The 26,121-nt window shown below is 39.0% G+C and overlaps 1 protein-coding gene across 1 annotated transcript; it reads left to right on the top strand.

Annotated features, from left to right (window-relative positions):
* The first annotated feature begins 11,396 nt into the window (after positions 1-11,396).
* On the top strand, positions 11,397-25,638 carry LOC134673252 (bromodomain-containing protein DDB_G0280777-like). Its single transcript, XM_063531215.1, has 6 exons — positions 11,397-11,538; positions 13,475-13,592; positions 21,466-21,662; positions 24,138-24,198; positions 24,654-24,919; positions 25,501-25,638. Exons 2-6 carry the CDS (start codon positions 13,490-13,492, stop codon positions 25,618-25,620), a joined length of 747 nt encoding a protein of 248 aa, XP_063387285.1. The 5' UTR covers positions 11,397-11,538; positions 13,475-13,489; the 3' UTR covers positions 25,621-25,638.
* The last annotated feature ends 483 nt before the right edge of the window (positions 25,639-26,121 follow it).

Here is a 26,121-nt window from a genome sequence, read left to right as displayed (position 1 = left end):
CCGTTTCGGTCCCCGAGTCAGGCCACTGGTTAAAAGCTCTACCATCTCGACAGGTCGGCACTGTTCTGGATCCAAGTAGCTTAAGGATAGCAATATGCTTGAGGCTTGGATCCAGAATATGTGTTCCCCATACGTGCGTCTGCGGCAAGGATGTGGACCAGTTGGGCCGCCATGGCCTCTCATGTTCAAGAAGCGCCGGCCGAATATTCCGCCACAGCACGATTAATGATCTGGTCCGTCGCGCGCTTGCCACCGTGTCTGTGCCTGCGGTTTTAGAACCCGTGGGCATGGCGAGGGACGACGGCAAGCGTCCCGACGGAGCCACGTTGGTGCCGTGGAAGTTAGGAAGGGCCCTGGTGTGGGACGCAACATGTGTCGACACCTTTGCGCAATCCCACATTCAGGGGACCCGCATTCGGGCCGGCGCTGCGGCTGACCAGGCCCAAGTTCTCAAGCGCCGCAAATACTCGACGTTGCTCAACGACTATGAGTTTGCGGCGCTCGCGGTTGAGACTTTGGGTCCCTGGTCAGCCGACATGAAAACATTTATAGGAGCACTATCGGCGCGGCTGGTTGACACCACAGGGGACCCCAGGGCTGGTGCGTACCTCTCTCAACGTATTTCCCTTGCGATACAGAGAGGTAATGCCGCCAGTGTCATGGGGTCCATGCCGCAGTCCGACCTGTTGGACGGGGTGTTCTTTTTATAGTTTGGTTTTTTGTAGGTAAGTATATTTTGTAGTTTGTATTTTTATTTTATTTCTAGTTTAACTTTAGTTTTAATATTGTATCCAATGTAAGTATTATGTTTATGGTTATAAATAAACAAGATCTTTAAGTAATTTAAGTTATTTTACAAATGTTACTTGGTATTTCGAAAATTGTGCAATTTTATATTAAGTAATAGAGACAAGGATATTGGATAAAAATATTGTAAATATTTTATGTAGAAATATGTCAGTCTCGCATCCGCACCTCCTGATTTGATCGGTAACGTCACATCACGACCTTACAATCGAATCAACCACTTTTCTCGTCACATTCATATAAATCGAAATCGGTTGTGACCCCTTTATAATTATGACTTGGGTAGTAACTGCAATAACTTACCTTCTTATCGATATCATTTTATCGACATATACCCCTGACTATTTTTTCTTTGCTATTCCTGGTATCATTTTATTTGTCAAACTCATGTCAATTTAGTTCGCGAGTTTCTGGAGGCAACTGTAGTTGATATCTAAACTATAACGTATCTAAAATGGATCTAGTACGTGTCGTCTCTTGTGAATATCTTGAAGTTCGCATATGGCAGGAATTCTTTACACCCGCGAACATTCGCCGCTCGCCGCGGCGCGAGCCAGATATTAAGTGGTCATAAATCGTCAAGATGATTCCCGCTTCACTTTACCGTTTTACGTCTACGCAGTGCGTTCGTAATTACGTCTGTTATTTATTGTAACTGACTCTGATGTAATGCTCGGGCTTTTCTTAACTTCTTTTATTTGATTTATTCGGTTGTCAAACAGTTTAAAATACACTACATAATCTATACATAAAATTAATTAAAAACTAAGCCTAAATATAAATATACGCAAACTAATAAGGACAAAAAAAATCGGCCATGTGCGAGTCGGACTCGCGCACGAAGGGTTCCGTACCATAACACAAAAAACGGCTATAAAATCATGTTTGTTGTATGGGAGCCCCACTTGAATATTAATTATATTCTGTTTTTAGTATTTGTTGTTATAGCGGCAACAGAAATACATCATCTGTGAAAATTTCAACTGTCTAGCTATCACGGTTCATGAGATATACCCTGGAGACAGACAGACGGACGGACGGACGGGCAGACGGATGGACAGCGGGGTCTTAGTAATATAGGGGTCCGTTTTCACCCTTTGGGTACGGAACTCTAAAAACAGTCGTAGAGTGGAACCCGAAAAATGTTAAGTGTTTTTAATAGACGGATTTTTCGTTTTTCTTTCATTTCTAAGCATTATAATATCATTTGCAGCAGTTTGTGTTTAATACAACATTAAGCGCCACTCGCACCATCCTACCCGGGGTTAACTGGTTAAACTGTTAACCCAGTGTTAAATCGTACTGGTAACCATGATAACTCCATGTAACCGGTTAACCCCGGGTTAGTGTGACGGTGCTAGTGGCCCTAACCCAGTGACAAATAGTACTTGTAACCACGGTAACTCCATTTAACCGGTTAACCCCAGGTTAGTGGAATGGTGCAGGTGGCCCTAACTTAGTAGGAAGTTGTCACATTGTTAAGAATATTCATTGTATTGCATTAATATGATGTCCCTGCATCAGAACAACTAAAGTTATTATACTAATAATAAGGAAACATAACATCGTCTCGTAGTTTGTCCCCCAACTCACCACAGACATATAATATTAATAGACGCCACATAAGAAACGAATGCGCTAACGTGTTAACTGGGTAATAGCGATGGAGACGTCCTTGAACAACAAAAAGTTCCTTTTGGACGTTTTCTATCAAAATTTCAAAAAAAAAATTGAGTTGAAAAGTACCGAAGGTTGATTTACATTAAAATTTTAGGTACTGAATCAAATCAAAGTCATCGATTTTGAATAAAGTCTATAAACGTAATAACTAACTGCAGTATTCGAACTTCAGGATATTCACAAGATACGACACGTATACTAGATCTATTATACTTTAGATATCAACTAGTTCTCTTTTGCAGCGCAATTCGGGCAACCAATGTCACTTTTACGTTAGATACTCGTAGAGTAAGATATCTATTAGATGTGAATTGGATCTCTAAGTCATATATATCCTGTGGAAATCGTTCAAGAGTATCTCCAGAATCGCGCAAATGTCAAATTTGACAGGTTAAATCTTAAACATATCGTTATCGTATCTTGGTGATGTCTAAAAGATAACTAATAAATGTCTATTTCAAAATCCGAATCGGGCCCTAATTCTTTTATCATACAGATGTCGGAGGTCGGAGGACGCTGCTTGGTCTTTAATACCCATTTATGTAATGATACTAATGATCTCCACAAGCAAAGGAGCAAAACCTTCTTATCCTAAAAAGATTTTGACTCACTTACGTGGTCTAGTCAGTTATGTGTCTGGCAAACACGGCGTAATACAAGACGTCTGCATCAAACTTGCTAAGAGCAACTAAGCACTTACCGAGTTGCCACAGAGTAGAACAGAGAACCCATTCACAAAACTAATATACATGCCGTCTAAATTTAGGCTTTAAAACCCATTTCATAATTTCTATAGGAAAGGCGCAAAACCTTCTCATACTAATAAGTTTTTTGAATGAAATGAAATGAATGAAAAATATTTATTTCGAGCAACTATGGACTCATACAGATTTGTGATTTTTGTGTCATTTGCGTGATCTTTACGGCTACCACCAGTTTTGACACTGACAGATACGCTCGCGTCTACGTAAATTACTTTATATACATCTCGCTTGCACTAATATGCGAGTACGAGCGAGATGCATAGAAAGTAAGTTACTAAGACGCGAGCGTATCTGTCAATCTGCCGTATTCGAACTTCAAGATATTCACAAGAGACGACACGTACTAGATCCATTCTAGATACGTTATAGTTTAGATATCAACTAGTTCTCTTTTGCAGCGCAATTCGGCCAACCAATGTCACTTTTACGTTAGATGTGAATTAGATCCCTAAGTTATATCCAGTGGAAATCGTTCAAGAGTATCTCCAGAATCGCGCAAATGTCAAATTTGGCAGGTTAGATCTTAAACATATCGTTATCGTATCTTGGTGATGTCTAAAAGATGTCTAATAGATGTCTATCACGCGTATTCGGGAAACGATATAGAGATCAACTAGATTTACATTAGATATCGACTAGATGTGACTTGGATATCTAAGTCATAACTTGTCGAAATCGTTCAAGAGGACCTGCAGAATCACGTAAACGTCAAATTTGACATATCTATCTTACAAATATCTTTAAATTATCCATATCGTAACTTGCTGAGGTCTAGTAGAGATCTAATACATTTCAAAATCCGAATCGGGCCCAAAGCCTTATAAAATTAAACTCGTAGCAGACTACGATATCTACGCCGTAGCCGTAGCCATAACCGTAGCTACGCCGTAGATGCTACGTCATTCGGATTAAACAGGAATCGACCACTTTAAAAAGGTCTTACCGCAATGAAACTTTAACTGCACTTACGCCCTTCTTGATACTAGACACAAATAGCAACAATAACGCGACACGTTATTCTTAGAATTTAATCTCGGTGTGTTACCTGGAGGCACATTCGACTTGATCCAACAACAGTTAGTGATATGACGACAATTTCATGATATCCACTAACCTAAAGGGCCACGGAACGTCCACTCTGTAGCTCTACTATGAGTTCCGTGAATGACAGTCGATAGTGAGAAAGTTAAGGAAAATGTATGGAGTAATTGTACAGTGCCTCTACCGGTCACGTAAAGAACTAAAAATTTCAATTTGTACCATGAGTTACAAAATAAGACCTTAAAGAAACGTAAAACGTGACACACGCCACGTTTATTCACTGAAAGTAAGTTAAAAATACTCTGCCAACTGATGGTAGAGGTAATCGTGCTTGCTAGATGCTGACACCGACAGTCATACTTATATACTTATATTTGTTTTATACAATAAGGCCTATTCTAACATACTTGACATCATTAATTACACACCTCAGCATGTCGAGCACTAGTACCACCACCTTACGAGACAAGCTGCCGTATTCGAACTTCAAGATATTCACAAGAGACGACACGTACTAGATCCATTCTAGATACGTTATAGTTTAGATATCAACTAGTTCTCTTTTGCAGCGCTATTCGGGCAACCAATGTCACTTTTACGTTAGATAGATTAAGATATCTATTAGATGTGAATTAGATCTCTAAGTTATTATCCTGTGGAAATCGTTCAAAAGTATCCCCAGAATCACGCAAATGTCAAATTTGACAGGTTAGATCTTAAACATCGTTATCGTATCTTGGTGATCTCTAAAAGATGTCTAATAGTTAGGGAGGCGAGGTAGCTAAATGGCGTAATTCAACGGCGCCGTCGAGACCTATCAAAATCGAAAGATAAAATAATTTCGAAAAGAAAAGCTCGTATGGCAAAAACCATTTTAGCGGTGGGTTTGGCGTGTACGGTTTTTCAAAAATGTTAAAAAAAAAACAGTTACTTGGGCATTCTCGAGCGCGTCAGATATTCATACTACGTATGCCCCGAGTGCCTCTGATAACAACGGTATACTAATCTGCCGGTTTGCGTGGTGGGGGTAGGCATATAAAGTAGTCAAAAATGCAAAAAAAAAAAATTTACTCGAGCGCGTCAGATTTTCGGAAGGGGTGTTAAGTAGGCCCCAAGGAAGCTTCCTTTAAAAAAACTGACGATTTCGGCGTGACGATAAGTTACGATGAATTTTTGAAAATGCAAAAAAAAAAAGTTTTTTTGAAACACTCGAGCGCGTCAGATGTTCATAGGGGAGGTTTATCTGGGTATCCTGAAAGCATATTTTTTTAATCTGACAAAAATGTTGGTGGGTTCTCTTAATCTGACCGAAAAAGGTTTTTTGGTTTCTTTTTTTTTCCTTTCTTTCTCCTTGATAAAACGGGGAATTTAAGAATGACAATAAAGCGATAGATACAATGTTGCGAAATAAAGGAAAAATACTGGTAGGACGGCATATTTCCGCGAAGCGCTCAGTCTGTATTACATGTTTATGGCAAATTCCTCTTTTTTGCTTCAATTCTTCACTTCGTTTTGCTTACGGTACGTCCAAAAAACAATTTGAGGATCAACAGGCTATTGAATAATATACATACATGAAACTGTACATGTTAATAATACTTTTGTATACAGATACTTACGCGTAACTTTTTCCGAGTCCACGAAAATTGTCGAGAAGCTTTAGAAAAAAAAATTGAGATATAATAAAAGTCACATAATTTAATCATCGTTATTTCAAATCAATTTTTTTAACACCCTCAGTTTTCGAGATATACTCAAAAAACCGGGAGTTTGAGTTTTTATGATGCTTCAAGTCAAAAAGTTTTAACTTTGGACAAAAATGTAAAGAGACCTTTTTAGTGTAAAATAAAATTACCTTTTTTGTTTATTTAAACTTTTTTTTTGTAAAATGTATCGTTCGCGACTTATATGCCGCAACGCGTTCTTAGGAAGACGAAATGGCTCCTCCACACTTCCGGTCATGCGGAAACCGGCAGATATTGTATTTTTGGTAAGTTTTAGATTATATTCTTCAAAATAAAAAAATAAAAAATCGCGCTCGAGAATGCCGGATTAACGTTTTTTTTTTACAAGTTCGCGACCCTATAACTCGGCGGCGTCAAGGACTTATCGTCAGATTAGTTAAATTTAGTCTTTAAACACTAAAATCAACCCCCAATATCTTAATCTGACGCGCTCGAGTATTTCAGACTATCCATTTTTTTTTTTACTAATCTGATCGTCTATCCTAGGCGCGCGTCACTACATATAGAGCTAAATACTTTACAAGGTTGTTCTATTAGGTCTAAGGTATCGCTCATATCTTAAACTGCCACGCTCGAGTATTGCCGAAAATTCCCCTATTCGCCTCCCTAACTATAATAGATGTCTAAGTATTTCAAAATCCGAATCGGGCCCAAGTTATCGCAGAAAACTAGTGGAACCGCGCCCCTGTCGTGACTGACTCTTGGAATAACCGTAATAAAACATTGAGAACGTGCATACAAAATAATATATCGTGCAAGCTTTGCATTATTGCACATTTGTATTGCCAGTTAAATCCACTTCTTTATTTTAAATAAGACTGTCACGCTTTTGGATTTACTAGATTCAGACCAAAAAAAGTCTGCTGCGGATTTGATAGCCCACGCAGTGCACGTGTCATTTACATGTCATAATATGATGATGTTGATGATGATGATGATAATTTCATAGAAGTTTGACGTGGGCTATCAAATGATTTGATTCAAATCCGCTGCAGACTATTCTTGGTCTGACTATCGAATTTCACAAAATAAACCTACCCATAAAATGCCTTTTCGATTCCCATACAAAAATATGAAAAGTTTCCGAAACTTTTGCCATGTGAAATTTCGCAATCTAGGAAACTCTCCGAAGCCACATCAGCATTTAGGATAGAAACAGACGCATGTATTATCCCGTCTTTATCAAACACACTTCTCACAGAAGATAATTACAATTTATGATTCTTAGTCTTACTATAGTCTCGGTCGAAAAAGGACGTAGTTAAAGGAAATCTATACGAGTATATGTCATTGTGGTTGAGCGTTGTTAGTACAGAATTGCAAGCCAGTCGAGCATCGTTTGTTATAATTATTAGAAATCTTATATGTATGCATAGCTATATTTGCTATAGCAACGAAAACGAATACTAGACCTATTTATTACGTATATGTTCATGCCAAGTATCATTAAATTTAAGCATATCGTAAAATGAGACGGTCAGGCATATTCTGATTTTAATAACAGGTTATGAATTAGATCTGCCAGCGTATCATAGATAGATTTATATCTTTATCCACGTGATAAAATAACTGTTACTTTTTAACACCGTGGGATAGAAAGTGACGGATACCGCTTTTTATCACGCTGTCACGTAGATAAGAACGACCGTCATATCTGTACAGGATAGTTATGAATCTGATCTGTCAGTGCCAAAAGTGATATTTCTTCAACCAAAAACGTCACTTTTGACACTGACATATCAGATCCATAACTAATTCATCTCTAATTTATAACCTGTTTTAGATTTCGTCTGCGTAACTTAGATTGTATGGGAGCGGCTTTTTGCCGGTTGGTTTGTGTGACTATTAAAAGCCTCCATCTTGTCTTATGGCACATAAAACACAGAGTAATTATATAGAAAAGGTAAACAAATTTCAGTGCAACAGCTGACAATCGCAGTAATTTTCCTGTCTTGTCCCGCCGCGGAACAATGGCCTCTCATTTTGGGCACAATGGGGCCTCGTTCCGAAACACGCCATTAAAAACCTTGCGGCAATCATTTTATAAATAACTATAGTTATATTTAGTTTGTGGGAATAAGATGGCCGGCTCTTTATCATTTGTCACCATGTGACGCATGACATGATAGGTGATAAAAACCCGACTATGATACCACTTATAGTTGGTCAAGCAGATCTTGTCAGTAGAAAAACACGGCAAATTTGAAAAATGTAGGCGCGAAGGGATATCAGCTCATAGAAAATTTGAATTTCGCGCCTTTTTCTACTGACAAGATTTGCTTGACCATCTATATATTATACTTATATTATCTAAACAGCGGTATTCGAACAATGAGATACGTCAAATATTAGATATTGAAATGATATGGATTGGATATGTCAGTGGCAAACAAGCGTCAGAAGTGACGTTTTTGTTTGAAGAAACGTCAATTTTGACACTTGTTTGACACTGACATATCTAATCCATATCGTTTCAATATCTAGTATTTGACGTATCACATTGTTCGAATACGGCTGAAAGTGTCATTCTATAGAACTTGCTAATTATTTAAACAAACCGCCATATTGGAACTATCACTGAATGATGATTTCAGTATGGTGGTTTGTTTACATAGTTAGCATGTTCCATACATATGTAACTACAATTTGGAATAGCCCTCTTAATACGTAGGTACCTAGGTAGATAAGTGTTACACTTTAAATTGTACCTAATAGCTAGGTAGGTAGCTTCATAATTAGATGTCTATCACAACGAAAAACCGGCGTGAGTGAAAAAAGAGTGTGAGCCGGACTCGCCCACCGAGGGTTCCGTACTTCTTAGTATTTGTTATTATAGCGGCAACAGAAATACATTAACTGTGAAAGTTTCAACTCTCTAGCTATCACGGTTCATGATGTGATACAGCCTGGTGACAGACAGACAGACGGACAGACGGACTGACAGACAGACAGACAGACAGACAGACAGACGGACAGTGCGATATATCTGATGGCGACTGTCCAAGAAGAACGTTGATGGAAAAAAGTGTTGCCAGTGACATTTTGGCCACCGACAAAATTAAAATACAATTTAACTTTTTGTTCTTGAACACATCCTATATTGGAGCTCTCAGTTCAAGTTGATAAAGACGGAATACTTGGAAGTATCTGAACTCGAGACTCGGCAACTCGACAAGTTTCGAGATCTTGTCGCGCATGAAATTCATCCTGCAATCAACTATGTCATTAGTTCATGTTCCAAGTTGGTTATTGGACTTAGTTTGAGATTTACGGGCCAATTCGAGTTTTAACTGTGCGATCTGATTCCGATAAGATACTGTTCTGTCAGTGTAAAAACTGACATTTCTTTAAGCAGAAACGACTCTTTTGACACTGACAGTGTCCTATGGGAAACTGATCGAATAACTAATACTCGAATTGGCTTATTAGAATAGGTATGTGGTATGTGCCAGGTTTGTGGTATTAGTTATTACTGTTATTAGATATCAAAGGAGGAGTACCTACTCTAGAGATGGGCAAAATATTCGGTAAATATGACTCTCACGGCCCGATTCGAACTTGAAAATACGTCAATTAATAGATCTGGAAACGATATGGATTAGATATGTCTGTGACAAATGTGACGTTTCTTCAAACAAAAACGACACTTATGACACTGACATATCTAATTCCATATCGTTTCTAGATCTATTAATTGGCGTATCTTAAAATTCGAATCGGGCAGTCAAACAAACAAACACGTGGCTAGATTTGTTGCGTGGAGATTGTTTTTGTCCGCCACGTACGAGTGCCGACTCTCAATACAATCGATACTATGCTTAATTGACAATGAGCCTTATCTCGAAGCAATAAAGCTTACAAATGGTAAGTCAATTGTGAAAACTGTACCAATTACTGTTGAATTAATAGACGATTGATAGATCTTATCTCAAAGCAGTAAGGTTTAAAATGGTCAATTGTGATACAGAGATACGCTTGATCTTTCGCTAGTTTCTAAAGGGTAAATACAGGAAGTAAACGGACCATTAGTTTCCGGTTCACACCGGCTTTATTAACACAGGATTTACTTGTGTTTCATTAGCTGCACTTTTACTCTTTTTCATCGTAATGGTTAGGTTGAAAGACAATTAATTTATATCATTTAATATGTATTGATAATACGGGATTATTCCGTGATTTCCGTGAAATGTATTGGTTTCCATACATTCCACGACTTAGCTCTTTCCGCGCAGACTCTGTCACATACGTCCGTCTATGCTAGGGTTACCAGATCCAAATTTGGAATTTCCTGACAAAATTCCTAATTTGCGATTTTTTTTTCCTGACGCTCATATCGGCGACGGGGAGCCGTAAGCAATATCTATGTATGCTTCATACATTGTTTCAATTAGTTTTGGGTTTATGTACTTAAGTAAATTTGAATAATGTAGGTACATACAAAATAAAAAAAGTCTGTTAATTCACTAAAATTCCTGACATTTTCGTATTCCGGCCGCATTCCTGACAAATGGCCAAAATTCCTGACATACCTATCAGTAAAATTTCTGACGTCTGGTAACCCTAGTCTATGCAGATTGATGTATATACAGGGCGTCCCACGGCGATGCCACATGGAGGGAAAGTACCTTAAATATCATTGATAGCATATTTTGCTGAAAGAAGACTTCATTTTATTTTTAAAACTTAGTAAAGTTGCATTCATACTTTTTTAATAAAAAAAAAAATGTATGGAAAAAAATTATCGCGTCATTGGAGGAAAAGTACCTTAATTATTGTAAATGAACATCTTACTGAAAGAAGACATTATTTCGATTTAAAAAAACAAGTTGAATTGCATTTTAAATAATTTCATGGTTAAACCGGGAATCGAACCCGCTACACGAGAAAAAAAAATACCTTGTACCAAAAAAATAATTCTCACATTGAAGCCTTTCGATCGGTATGACAAAGCTACAAGGTATTTTCTTTTCTCGTGTAGCGGGTTCGATTCCCGGTTTAACCATGAAATTATTTAAAATGCAATTAAACTTGTTTTTTTAAATCGAAATAATGTCTTCTTTCAGTAAGATGTTCATTTACAATAATTAAGGTACTTTTCCTCCAATGACGCGATAATTTTTTTCCATACATTTTTTTTCAAAAAAAATTAAAAAAGTATGAATGCAATTTAACTAAGTTTTAAAAATAAAATGAAGTCTTCTTTCAGCAAAATATGCTATCTATGATATTTAAGGTACTTTCCCTCCATGTGGCATCGCCGTGGGACGCCCTGTATATAATTAACCTTCAGCAACATTAAATAAGTGCTCAACCTTTTTCAAGCTTGAAAAATGACAAATGACACATTTGTCAAAAACTGATGTCAAACCGGGAGGCTGACGTCGGCCGGACCGACGTTATCTTAATGGCCAAAATTTGTCAAAATGTAACGTTTTCTGGATAATAATAGCCGTAAAAACATCTATGGTTTCTAAATTTCAGTGAAACATATTCTTTACACGGTTAGTATACATATAATATTCATTCATTCATTCATTCATTCATTCATTTATTCCTTTATAAAACATAGTTTTACATGTCAATTACAGTATTTCATATTTACAACTATTTACATCGATATTACATAACATAACACATCATATTCATTTCACCTTAGTTCAAACGAGTATGGTTTAAGCAACATTGGAAGACAGAAGGAAGCGAGGCGATCTTTTGCTTAGTCTTATTGTTACATACAATATCTTGTCTACCTAGTTATATGACATTAATTGAAATTGAATTTACAATATATATATACAGTAAGTACTACTAAACGAAATTAATAACTAGCTTAAATCTAAAATAGGCCCCTGAGGCATTGTACCAAGGATGCTGGCGGCATTTCCTCGCTGTATCGCAATGCTGATACGTTGTGCGAGGTAGCTGCCAGCTCTTCGGTCACCAGTTACGTCAACCAGACGCTTCGCGATTTCTGCGAACAACTTATGCGCGCTGGGACCCCATGAACCTAGAGTTTCAACTCCAAATGGTACAAAAATATATCTTGTCTTAACACTACAACGTTCCAAATATTAAAGACCTATATATAAAGTCAGAATGTAAGGTTGAGGACACTCTAAAAAACTTGTCAAACCTCCGTGTGCCCTAGTGTAGTAACCCTGAAGAAAACGGCATAAAAAGACAGAAGTGTAGTACCCTTGGAAACACTTCTTGCCGAATCGTGTGGTAAATGCTTAGAGCATTTAATAACTGGACTAGCCATTGAGAGCTAACCCCTGTGCTGAAAAACTTGCACAATTGTGCAAACTTTTGTATGGACTGACATGGCTATTTGTAGGTTACATACAAATCATGTAGAAATAGCAATACATGTGACGTCCCCTCCCCCGCAAAAATCGGCAGACTTTTTCGTAAAGAAAATGACTGCGTTGACATCTCCAGTTACTAGATAAATGTGTGGAACTCTCTACCAGAAACTGTTGTTAGTGCACCGTCGGTCAACACTTTCAAAAATAGACTAGATACACATTTAAGAACTTAAAAAAGTACAAAAGCCGCAGTGGGAGCATGCAAAGACAGACAGGGGAGCCCTTTGCCCAGCAGTGGGACACATATAGGTGTTCGTAAACTTATTATTTTAATTTAAACATTAACCCCATGTTCAGGCAAGCACATGTTATCAACTACATAAACAAATAACACAGTAGTTACCTGTTGCTAACCGCCTCGTGATGTGATGGAAGCCGGCTCCAATCGTGGTCAGGGGCAGAGCCCCTGCTCTTGTAGATGCTTCAATTTAATGTTCCTAGGTTCCTGACACTTTATACACAAACACAGAACCGTTACAGCAAGTATTTTCACAATAAAACAATTTTATTCACCGCCATAGCAAACGCGTGCCGTCCGTTGTTTGTTTTTCTGATGCGACTAGTTTCCCTTTTCTGCCACGGAGGGAAGGAACCGGCGAGTGGCGTGGCTGTCGCGCGGTTGGCGCAAGCACGGCGATTTCCCGCGCTATTTGAATTACGTAGCCGATAGACATGTTTTTATTATGCCTGAACAATAGGCTACTAAGAAATGTGCAAATTTAAATACAAGTGCTTCGATATATACGCATCAGCTCTAAGAGCTGCTAGTGTATGAAGTGTATCATAATAAATAACAAAGTAATGGTCCGTTAGCCTACCTTTCCACTGAAGCGGAGATGAGCGGAGATAAAAGGAGACATCCGGGAATCCACCTTTTTTGTCCTATAAGGATGAAAAGGGCTCGCGATCCTAACTAGAAATAACGCAAAAGTGGCCAAAAAGGCCACAATATATAAAAATGGCAAAAAATAAACAGGGATTTGAACTCGGGACCTCCAGCTTCGTAGGCAGGGTCACGAACTAGGCTAGGAGGCTACCCGAAATAATTTGCATTGAAAAACGGTTCCAGGTCCCCGTCTGCCCTATGGAATGGTGGCACATCGGGCCCCTGGTCCTCGCGCTGCTGGTCTTCTTATTGGCGGGTACCGTCATCGAACAACATGTGGAGTCTGCCGTGCTGCGCTTCGGTGAGGACCCTAAACCATCGACTTCATCGGCGGGACAGCAATAGGCCCCGTGCATGAACTATAGGAGCCATCAGATTTTTGGCGCGAGGCGTAAATGCGTTATGCTTCCGATTTAGGCCACAAGATGGCAGAACCTACTATGCACAAGGAAACGTATAGAAGAGAACGATAGATGGTAGCACTTGCTTTGGCAATGTACAGTCAGCAGCAGATATACCTGAGCGGGCAAGGTGTCCAAGAAAACATATACACTTCAATCGTCACAAAAATAAGGACATCTAAGATGTCATTTTCACGTAGGCTTTCAGTTCGTCACAAATACCTTAACTTCTGAGTTTTTCTTTAACACATACACCCTTATTTAATCACAATGACAATAACGGTTAAAAAATCAGTGGTAACTAAGCAATCAAATTCAAGCTGCTGTCATTAATACCTACACGCACTGCCAATCACGTACGTCAGCAGCCAGGGTGCCACCAGTTGCTAAGCAGTTGTTATTTCAATGGTAACTAAGCATCAACATTTTATCTGTTTAACTTTAAAATAAATACTGTAGCACTACGAACTGACACCTCCTTTCTTAAAGAAGTATTTTATCGTTAAGTGTCAAACTTATACAATAAATAAGTAGGTTCTACTAGAATGATCGGTTTTTTTTATTTTAACTGTCATATGCAGCTGTTCTTCCAAACCGTTGATCATATTATATACCTATGTTAATATATTTATTTAGCCCACTTATTGTAGTAAAATATACTATACAGGGTGGCCCATTTAGATCGGCCAGTATGGGAAAATCTGATACTATACGATATACACGGTTTACTAACGAATGGGCCAAAATCGTTTCCCAAAGTATCACATCCCAAACTATGTTTCCCAAATTATCATTTCCCAAAAAAATTTTTGGCAAAACAACTTATCGCAAATTTTCAGTTAGCAATAGTCTTTTTTGGCAAGTTATTGTTTAGCAAATAATTACTTGGACAAGTTTCATTTTACCAAATATTATTTAGTCAAATGTATCATTAAGCATAACTTACATGTCCCAAAATATTGCATGGCATACAATTTACATACCAATAAAGTGGAGGCTGCAGAATTTTATTTGTCTAGTATTTAACTGATCATTACATATACATAGTAAAATGTAACGTCAAAAAAAACATTCTTACTGCCAAAAATATGTAGTAAATGATCACTAAAATTAAAACTCCATTTTAATGTAAAATGACAACCAAATTTGTTACATCTTGCTATACTATTAAGAGTGCTATTACATTTCGGGGTTGAGCGAGTTTAGGTATTTTACGCGCTGCGGCAGGCCGTGCGAGCTCAGTATTCCGATCCCTTCTACCACACTCGCACTACAATGATGGATTAAACATTCTTGATCCTTCGCGAAGCATATTGAAATCAACCATAACAACACTAACTGTACTTAACTTATAAAGTCCTAAAACTGTTATTTGGTAAGTACGAAAATACTAAATGCAGTGCAAATGTACATAGGGGCTGTTCATAAATTACGTCATCTATTTTTGACCCCCCCATCCCCCAAATCATCCAAAAATCATGCTTCGGATGACTCTGTTTCCTCCTACGTCATGCTACCATCATCCGATGTCCAGACCCCCCCTCCCCTCCTCCCATTTGAAACGACGTAATTTATGAATAGCCCCATACTCGTACTTAAGAACTTATATTACTCGAAAGAAATTATAGGTACTCGCTTATTTACAAGAAACAAGTTACAAGAAACTGAAGATACACAGGGTCTGATGATGGAGCTGGAAGGTGGCCACGGGTACCAGTCTATCATGTAACTAAACCACTTCGTGTTTGGGCTCGTTTGATTCGTCTCAACAAGATCTTTGACACTGAAGATACACAGGGTCTGATGATGGAGCTGGAAGGAGGCCACGGGTACCAGTCTCTCATGTAACTAAACAATTTCGTGTTTGGGCTCGTTTGATTCGTCTCAATAAGATCTTTGACACAAGACAGTACTCAGGGTCTGATGATGGAGCTGGAAGGTGGTCACCATTACCAATCAACCATACAACTAAACCACATAATAATAATAATAATAAGCCCGCAGGGCAGCTTGTGGCGAGCTGTTGGGGAGTAACGACCCCACGGACCCGAGTGCTCCCGAGAGTCGGTCAGGGTCTCCGTCTCCGGCGTGTCTTCGTCGGTCGGAGTGGACCCCAAGGGGACCCGCAGGACTCTCAGCTCTGGCTTGCCTTCATTGGCCGTCCAGAGAGGAGTCGCTAGAGCTATATGCTCCAGGGGTGCAAGTGAAAGATGCATAAGACGCGAGTTGGCACAGTGGCTGTTAACAGTCACTGGGTAGAAAGCGGCGCACACCTCTCGACACCCCTGAGCCGCTCACACCGATGTTGCTCCTGGTCGTCTTCGCGACGGCAGTTTCAGGGGCCCATCTAGTCAGCGGCGAGTCACCGCCTGCCTCGATGACGGTGTTAACATTGTTATGGCAGGTGTCCGGACCTCTTTTACAATAGCCCAGTCTCATTGTCCACCCAAACATCAATCCATAGCCCGGAATACTGTTCACTTTTTCTACAATAGTCCCAATGCCTGCTGCGACCGGTTCATGGGTGTCTATTGTTGCGCCTGTGAACGGGTTCCAGCAGGCGTTCTACATGACATTCAAGCTCTCCAAAGGGCCTCTACGTGTTGGATCTATATCCCCACGCAAGCCTATCAAAAGACCGGGATTTATAGGCCCGTGAAATCCAAAAGGAGACACAAAATAATAATAAAAGACGTTTATTCAAAAAGTTTGAACATAGGTACATAATAAAAGTACACGATAATGCTTACAAACTAATTGAAAAGGTAAGTGGCTCAGCTTATGTCTGTGCCAGAAGGCTTCGGGGCACAGCGGCCCTAAAGACTTGCAGCAACGGACGCTGTTATTCTGCCACCGCCGTATTTGTATCTAGCTAAGGACAGTAAAAACATTTACACTATTTATTACATGTAGGACAAGATAGCAAAACCGAACAATGTGCAGTGGATAAAACATCGTGTTTAGGCTCGTTTTATTCATCTCAACAAGATCTTTGACACTAGGTGATACTCAGAGTCTGATGATGGAGCTGGAAGTTGGTTACCGGTACCAATCAACCATGCAACTAAACCACTTCATGTTTAGGCTCGTTTGACTAGTCTCAACAAGATCTTTGACACTAGGTGATACTCAGAGTCTGATGATGGAGCCGGAAGGTGGTCACCGGTACCAATCAACCATGCAACTAAACCACTTCGTGTTTAGGCTCGTTTGATTCGTCTCAACAAGATCTTTGACACAAGGTGATAAACCAAACACGAAGCCCAAACACGAAGTGGTTCAGTTATGTGATAGACTGGTACCCGTCGCCACCTTCGAGCTCCATCATCAGACCCTGAGTAGTATCTTGAGTCAAAGATCTTGTTGCGACGAATCAAACGAGCCCAAACACGAAGTGGTTCAGTTACATGGTAGACTGGTACCCGTGGCCACAGTCCAACTCCATCATCAGACCCTGAGTACTATCTTGTGTCAAAGATCTTGTTGAGACGAATAAAACGAGCCTAAACACGAAGTGGTTTAGTTGCATGGTTGATTGGTACCGGTGACCACCTTCCAGCTCCATCATCAGACCCTGAGTACTATCTTGTGTCAAAGATCTTGTTGAGACGAATCAAACGAGCCCAAACACGAAATGGTTTAGTTGCATGGTTGATTAGTACCGGTGACCACATTCTGGCTCTATCATCAGACCCTGAGTACTATCTTGTGTCAAAGATCTTGTCGAGACGAATAAAACGAGCCTAAACACGAAGTGGTTTAGTTGCATGGTTGATTGGTACTGGTGACCACCTTCCGGCTCCATCATCACACCCTGAGTACTATCTTAAGTCAAAGATCTTGTTGAGCCGAATCAAACGAGCCCAAACACGAAGTGTTTTAGTTGCATGGTTGATTGGTACCGGTGACCACCTTCCGGCTCCATCATCAAACCCTGAGTACTATCCTGTGTCAAAGATCTTGTTAAGACGAATCAAACGAGCCTAAACACGAAGTGGTTTAGTTGCATGGTTGACTGGTACTGGTGACCACCTTCCGGCTCCATCATCAGACCCTGAGTACTATCTTAAGTCAAAGATCTTGTTGAGCCGAATCAAACGAGCCCAAACACGAAGTGTTTTAGTTGCATGGTTGATTGGTACCGGTGACCACCTTCCGGCTCCATCATCAGACCCTGAGTACTATCCTGTGTCAAAGATCTTGTTAAGACGAATCAAACGAGCCCAAACACGAAGTAGTTTAGTTGCATGGTTGATTGGTACCGGTGACCACCTTCCGGCTCCATCATCAGACCCTGAGTACTATCTTGTGTCAAAGATCTTGTTGAGACGAATAAAACGAGCCTAAACACGAAGTGGTTTAGTTGCATGGTTGACTGGTACTGGTGACCACCTTCCGGCTCCATCATCAGACCCTGAGTACTATCTTAAGTCAAAGATCTTGTTGAGCCGAATCAAACGTGCCCAAACACGAAGTGGTTTAGTTGCATGGTTGATTGGTACCGGTGACCACCTTCCGGCTCCATCATCAGACCCTGAGTACTATCTTGTGTCAAAGATCTTGTTGAGATGAATAAAACGAGCCTAAACACAAAGTGGTTTAGTTGCATGGTTGATTGGTACCGGTGACCACCTTCCGGCTCCATCATCAGACCCTGAGTACTATCTTGAGTCAAATAAATACATATAGAATGTCAGGTCGTTTCAAATATTTTTAATCCTGTCCGGTAGTTTATTAAACTGTACCATTATAAATTATAATACTATAAAAACAGTGCTAGGATCAAAGTCTCTCGTTGCGGTTTCCACGCACACAGTTATAGCGTTTTACACGGCGTCCGCCGCACACAATGATAAAAAACCTCGTCGTCGCCGTTGAAAATGTGCAGAGCCGACCGACACACGTCCTACCTGTACAAGCTCTGCCGCGGCACTGAGCTGGCGAGCGCGCGTCATCGGTAATATAGAGTAGTTTTCAAAAAATTGCCAAAAAATTATAGTAGAATTTCATAAACACTAATGTATACCAACAGTATAAGCAAACGTTGCAGATTGCTTGAGTATGAAAATGACTTCGATATTAAGTAGATTTTCGTAGAAATTGACACTTGTTTCGGAGAGAAAATTGAGTTCGTTTTACTTTGATTTTCTCTTTTTCAAAGGTATGTAGGAAAAATATCGTTTGATATGCCGAAAGTACAGGGTATTAGTAATACAAAATAGCCAGGTTTAGCAGAGTAAACTTCTCAACATTTCCAAATAAGAGCTTGCCGTTCAGTGCTTCACGGGGTTTTTCGGAAACGACCATCAGAAAAAAATTCATTACTAATTTAATAAGTCCTTTTTCTAATATTTACAACGATATTTAAAAAGATAAGAAGACGCTTTTACTGGAACAAGTACTCATTGTTTCTAATAATGAGCACAAAGTCCTGAATTTCGTCGACTAGTATCATCAATTTTGCATTATTTCGACTTTTCTTGTAAGAGCGCTCTTAAAGCAAATAACACCAAAGTAATCATTGTAACCCAAAAATAGTAAATAACCACCAATATTCAAACCACATTTTAGCTTAAAATGTCATGCAATTTTTTTACATCTCGTTATTCTATTAAATTAATTAATCCTCTTCGATGACCTTTTTTTAGTACATAGAATTTCGTTTCTGTTAGGACCGCAGTTCTAACCTAACCTAACCCACTTTTCTAATAGCATTTCGATTCTGTGAGGGTGACAGTTCTAACCTAACCTAACTCACTTTTCTGATAGCGGTTCCGTTTTGTGAGGATCGCAGTTCAAACCTAACCCAACCCACCCAAATTACGTAGAATTTAACATACCTATTATAACATAACAAAAAGTACTTTAAATAGAGATGCCTAATATTTGTCAAATTTGCGAAGTGACAATTTTGACCAAACATCTTTTTGGAATATAATATTAGACAATAAAAAACGTTTGCTAAATAAGTTTTTGTCCTAATAACATTTGACAAAGTAAAATCATGCCAAATGATAATTTGACCAAATAAATTATATGCGAAGTGTAACTTTGCTAAAGGTTCCTTTGGGAAATGAAACTATTGCGATAAGTTTGTTGGGAAGTGAAATTTGGCGAAATGTATTTGGCCGAAACGAAAGTACACCGATATACACCAATCTCTTCTTAGGAATCATGTCATCGATTTTAGTAACACGAAAAACTGCATTCATACATTAAAAAAAATGTGTACTCAGCTCGGGAATCGAACCCCGAACGTTTTGAAAAATAAAACTAAGACTATTTCTATTTAGATATCGATTGTGTAGGTCTTAAGCAATAAATGTTACTATGAAACATGATGTCTGAAATGAATAAAATGCATTGTTTTCATATCCTTTAATTTAATTTAGTCAGTTTTCGAAGATACCAGCATTTTTAGGGTTCCGTACCCAAAGGGTAAAACGGGACCCTATTACTAAGACTCTGCTGTCCGTCCGTCTGTCCATCGACATCCGTCCGTCCGTCCGTCTGTCACCAGGCTGTATCTCAGGAACCGTGATAGCTAGACAGTTCAAATTTTCACAAATGATGTATTTCTGTTGACGCTATTATAAGTAACAAGAAATACTAAAAACAGAATAAAATAAAGATTTAAGTGGGGCTCCCATACAACAAACGTGATTTTTGAGTAGTAAATATCAAATGGCATTCCGCACAGGAGTAATCTAAGTAACGCCCACTGTGGGTTCAAACCTACAACGTCCTGATAGAAAGTCGTACATACGCTACATGTGACATTATCTTCAAAATTTAATGCGAAATTAACATAAAACCAGAAGACACAAATTAATAATAGAAATGAAATCCAAAAAAAAACAAAAAGCTGCAATCTCTAGGTGCGTACGACTGAGATTTGAACCCGCGGTCTCTGCTTTGAAAAGCAAACGCCTGTTACTGAGACCACGACGTGCCTTGACAATTGGCTCTAAATTCGGCTTCAGTTAGCTTTTGCTATGTGTCATTCGTCTTGACGATTCTGTTAAAAGAAATAGTTTGCAGTAAGTTGACCGAGAGGCTCCTGTCAAATGGTTGAAGGGCAAAACGTGAGATAGATGTATGTGATGACAAGACTGTACTGCTTTCGATGATTGTCAAAACGCTTTACCTGAAATTAGCATGGCTATCTTTTATTCAATATTCGACCATACTTGTATGCTTTAAAGTCTATTTTTCCATATTGTTCAGATATATTTGACACGTTGACCGCTTAGATACCATTGGTTTTTTGACAGCTAAGGTATCAATGACTTGTTGTAAGTGTAGAAATTAATGAATAGCGACTGTTAACATATTTGTGACACGTTGAGCGCTCACAAGTAAATACTACCATGACAGTCAACAACTTTTTGACAGTTTAAACGTTTACCTCTCTTTGAGCACCTGGAGTGTATAGCGACTTCTGCTGCTCACTGTACATGTGCACAACTGCACATATTTTCCGATTTAGGCCACAAGAGTGCAGACCATCTAACCCCCATCGCCATTTTAGTTGTAGAATTTGTTCAATGACGTGTCTAGCTTTCGTTTGTTGCCTTATTTTGCCCCGTGTTACCCGCGTAGCTTCTTTCAATGCTTCTTTGGCATGTCCTGATTTTTTGCATGGTTTTCTTGGTTAAGGATTTTAGTATAAGGTGGCTAGTAATTGAAGGCTGGCCAGTTATAGAAACCTTATACTAAAATGAATTCTGTTTATAGTTGAATAGTAGTTTAGTGTGGCAACTTATTTTCCAGTTAACCACCGCCAGCCCCAGTGCCAGAGCCTGGCCACAGTGGGGGTGGAAGCCTGCGACGGCCAGGAGCTGCGTCAGCAACAAGATGCTTGGCTGCAGCAGCAGCTGCTGAAGCATAAGAAAGAGTTGGAGGAACAGGAACTGTTGCTGCGAAAACAACAACAGGAAGAGTTGAAAAGAGAAGAGCAGATGCAGCAGGTAAATGTATAATACTTTTCCACATATTTTTAGGGCTCCGTACCTCAAAAGGAAAACACGGAACCCTTATAGGATCACTCGTGCATCTGTCTGTCTGTCCGTCTGTCACAGCTCATTTTCTGCAAAAGTACTGGACCAATTAAATTAAAATTTGGTGCACATACGTAAATTTAGAAAAATTATAAAGCAAATGTAATTTATATTTTTACTTTGGGATTATATGTAGTATCAAGTATTTATATATCACATAATATATATCGTTGTCTGAGTACCCACAACACAAGCCTTCTTGAGCTTACTGTGGGGATTAGTACGAATTGCAGCAGAGGTTGTTGCAGAAGACAGAAGAGTTAAAACAGCAGGAACTGCACCAGGAACGGCCGAAGCAGGAGTTACAGAAAAAACCGGGCAAGTGCGAGTCGGACTCGCGCACGAAGGGTTCCGTACCATAATGCAAAAAAAAAAAAAAAAAACGGTCACCCATCCAAGTACTGACCCCTCCCGACGTTGCATAACTTTGGTCAAAAATCACGTTTGTTGTATGGGAGCCCCATTTAAATCTTTATTTTATTCTGTTTTCAGTATTTGTTGTTATAGCGGCAACAGAAATACATCATCTGTGAAAATTTCAACTGTCTAGCTATCACGGTTCGTGAGATACAGGCTGGTGACAGACGGACGGACGGAGGGACAGCGAAGTCTTAGTAATAGGGTCCCGTTTTACCCTTTGGGTACGGAACCCTAAAAATGAGGTAAATGTAGGATAGGTAATGTATGCGTATTAAAATTACTGAGCCCGAATTAAAAGCCCATCAACGTGGTCTAGCGCCACTGCTAAATAATCGTGATTATTTAAATTTAACGGAAGATATTTAAAAAAGGAGACCGCTACCTACTATATTTTGTATTTAAGTACCTTTTCAATACACCAAACTAGTTTTTATGTTGCTGGATTATTCGATCTATGAACTCAAAACCAAAACGGCCGTTTTAACTTTGGACGCAAAGATTGACGATTCCAGCAACATAAAAACTAGTTTGATTTATTAAAATGGTACGTAAATACAAAATACAGTACGTAGCGGCCCCCTTTATTAAATACCTGTCGTAAAATTTAAGTGATCACGATTATTTAGCAGTGGCGCTAGTGTGCACGTTGATGGACTCTTAAATTCCTTGTCCGTGCAATGAGGGTTTCCGCGATCGAGATTTTCACTAGATGGCAGCACCGTGACGACAGGTCTTTTGACAGCTGCTGTCAAAATCCAACAATAAAAACATATGGTTAAACATGATTGGTGGCTTTTGACAGGTAGACTTCTCGCCACAGTGCTGTCATCTATATTTGGTCAAGCAAATCTTGTCAGTAGAAAAGGCGGCAAATTATTAGAAAATTATAGTAGAAAAGGTTATCGTCCCATAGAAAATTTGAATTTCGCGCCTTTTTCTACTGACAAGATTTGCTTGACCATGACCAAGTATAGTGAAAAACTCGATCGCGGAAATCCTCGTTAATGAATCTCTGATAATTCGTGAAGAATAAAATGATAATACGTGAAGAAGTTATTAGCAGGAGGCGCAAGGGCAACAGGAAGTGCTGGACCAACAGCTGCTGCAGAAACAGATGGAGGTCCAGAAACTGGTAGAAGAGCAGGTAATAACATTGCTAAATCTGAATACATATTAGAGTTAGACGTTAGACCAAGAGAAGTCGAGACGACTTTGATGGCACACGCAGTGTCAGTGTTATTTTATTTATACGTCATAATTTCATAGAATATCGTGTACTAGTGCTAATTTAATGCGTGTGCTATCAAAATTGTTGCAGACATTTCTAGGTCTAACTCTAATAATATACTCATGGACAAATTTAGAGGAACGCAAAAAAGGATAAGTTATTGGATTACAGAACCTAAAGTCCTTTCAAAATTAGTAATAAGGACTAATTAGCATGTATGTATTATCCTCCTAAGGCCCAGCCATACATATGCAAAACCAAAAATTTGCCAATGAAATTTGAACCTATAGAACAGGTAATAGGGTTGATTTTTGTTTGATTTAATATTTACCGAAACAAAAGGAATGCAACCCTGTCCCAATTGAATACGGTTTAAATTTCATCAAACTGAAGAAGTCCTATAGGTAGTACCTTGGGCCTTAGGAGGTTATAATTGCGGAAGTAAAAGCCAATAGTTCGAGTCAGAAATGGGTCTTTTCATCCGAGTTAAACAGTCTTCTTTTCATTTCGAATACAAAGTAGAATACCTACTTACATACGTTTATTTTACAAAGTATACACTTGTAGTATTCCTTGAGATAACTTTCACTGAACAATGTAAAATGTTACATTTACACACTTAATCTATGGTTGCCTTAATCAAGGGAAAATTTAACTGTTATAATAATTTATATTGCACCATATAAACAAGTTAATTACTTGTTTTTACGAGTATTAAAACAATTGTTATTTTATAGCACACTGAAACTGTGCAGGAAGTAAAGCCGAGTGAAAAGAAGAGTTTATCTAACACGAGCGGTAAGAAAGTCGTAATAAATGTAAATTATTAACTGAATCAAGAGGAAAGTCATTTCCTTCTCTTCATAGATATTGACATTTTGAAAAATATTTTTACACCCTTTGACTGTATTAACAATATGATTATATGCCCCTTTCCTTGGTTTTTTCGGGTTCAAAGATTCTGAAAATTGTTATTCTAACATTTTGAGTAAGGAGCGAAAACTCCTAGCACAAAGAATTATAATCCAAATATAAAAGTGGGACCAACTAGAAAGCATACCCTTTCCAAAAAACAAGATGGAAACCGGTCTATTAGTCTCCGAGAAATCGATTAATATAAATAAAAAAAATAATTAAATAAAATTCCTAACGAATATAGCCTCTTTCTTTTCTTGAAGCTGGTTAGAAATACATCAACCTTTTTGGCTTATTTTCTACACCTCTCCTTACAATAAATAATTATTTGCTTCCAGTTAACCGTCAGTTATCCGCATCTCAAGCCGCACGGAAGCTCGTAGTAGACCCGTCACAGGTCCTGCAAGAGCCGCTGTTGGTGCAATCTTTACACCAACAAGCAGCGCAGCCTATAAAGCAGCAATCACTGCAGCAGCTGCAATCGCAGCAACTGAAAGAACAAGAACCAGTGCAGCAATCGCTGCAACAGCAGCAATCGGTGCAGCAACAGCAACAGATACAAGTACAGGGGCTGCTGGTGAAACAGCAGTCGCAGCAGCACAGTGTAAGGTCTCCTTAACTTGTTAGATGTTTTACATTTTTGTCCTTTTTTTTCCTAGCCTATTTGAGTGTCCCACTGCTGGGCACAGGCCCTTCCCCTTTCCGCGACTCCCGATTTGGTGTTTCCTCCGGCCAGTTGTTCAGGAAGCTGTCCAGGTCATCCCGCCATCTCCGTCATTTTTGTCATTATCCAATTTATATTCCTAAGACTTTTTATTTGATGGTAAGGAGAAGACCTTAAGTTTTCCGTTTCTAATGGGCAAAAATCTTTCGTATCATTCGAAAGGTAAGGTATCTCTTATTGACAAATCAAAATTTAATTTCTGGTGGCGAGTTGATGGCGATTAATGGCCAAAGGGGCCCACTGATTACCAGTTCGCCGGACGATATAAACCTGTCAGTTAAATGCAAAATTTGATAGCTCCGAACAACTGACAGGCTGATATCGTCCGGCGAGCTGGTAATATGTGGGCCTCTCTAAGCTTCGAGTCTTTCAGTAAAAGTCAAAGACATCCGTTGGAAATACGATATGTCATAGTTAATTTTGAGTTGACGAGCCTCATTAATCCGCTGTTCTTGTTACAGGATATACAGCCAGCATTGCCCTTCGTCGCCGTATCCGAAAAAAGCATCCTGCAACCTACAAGCAAGACGACTGTCGGCAGCAAAATTATGGATATCATGCAGTTCAATCCAAAGACCTAATCTTCCGTATTGCCTTCCTTATATTAAACGTCCTTTGTTGAACATGGTCCCCCCAAAATACCAAGAAAGTACATACCTACATACATTTAGAAATTTAACATATATGTAATAAAAATACAGTAAAAACATATTTCTTCCATTTTTTATTAGGCCCAACCAAAAACGACCAAAATAGGCGCGTTTGCATCACGCAGTCTTGAAGTTTCAAACTTGATGCCATCACTAATATGGGAAAGGTATCGATAGTTGACACTCCTTACCTGTCATTTTAGATTTTGCCCCCTAAAATCCAACTGCCGTATTCGAACTTCAAGATAATCACAAGAGACGACACGTACTAGATCCATTCCAGATACGTTATAGTTTAGATATCAACTAGTTCTCTTTTGCAGCGCAATTCGGGCAACCAATGTCACTTTTACGTTAGATAGAGTAAGATTTCACACAATTCACATCTATTAGATGTGAATTGGATCTCTAAGTCATATCCTGTGGAAATCG

This window comes from Cydia fagiglandana, chromosome 18 (assembly GCF_963556715.1).
Source record: "Cydia fagiglandana chromosome 18, ilCydFagi1.1, whole genome shotgun sequence".
Classification (NCBI taxonomy): domain Eukaryota; kingdom Metazoa; phylum Arthropoda; class Insecta; order Lepidoptera; family Tortricidae; genus Cydia; species Cydia fagiglandana.
The sequence above is the reverse complement of the archived record's forward strand: the minus strand, read 5'-3'. Positions and strand labels throughout refer to the sequence as shown.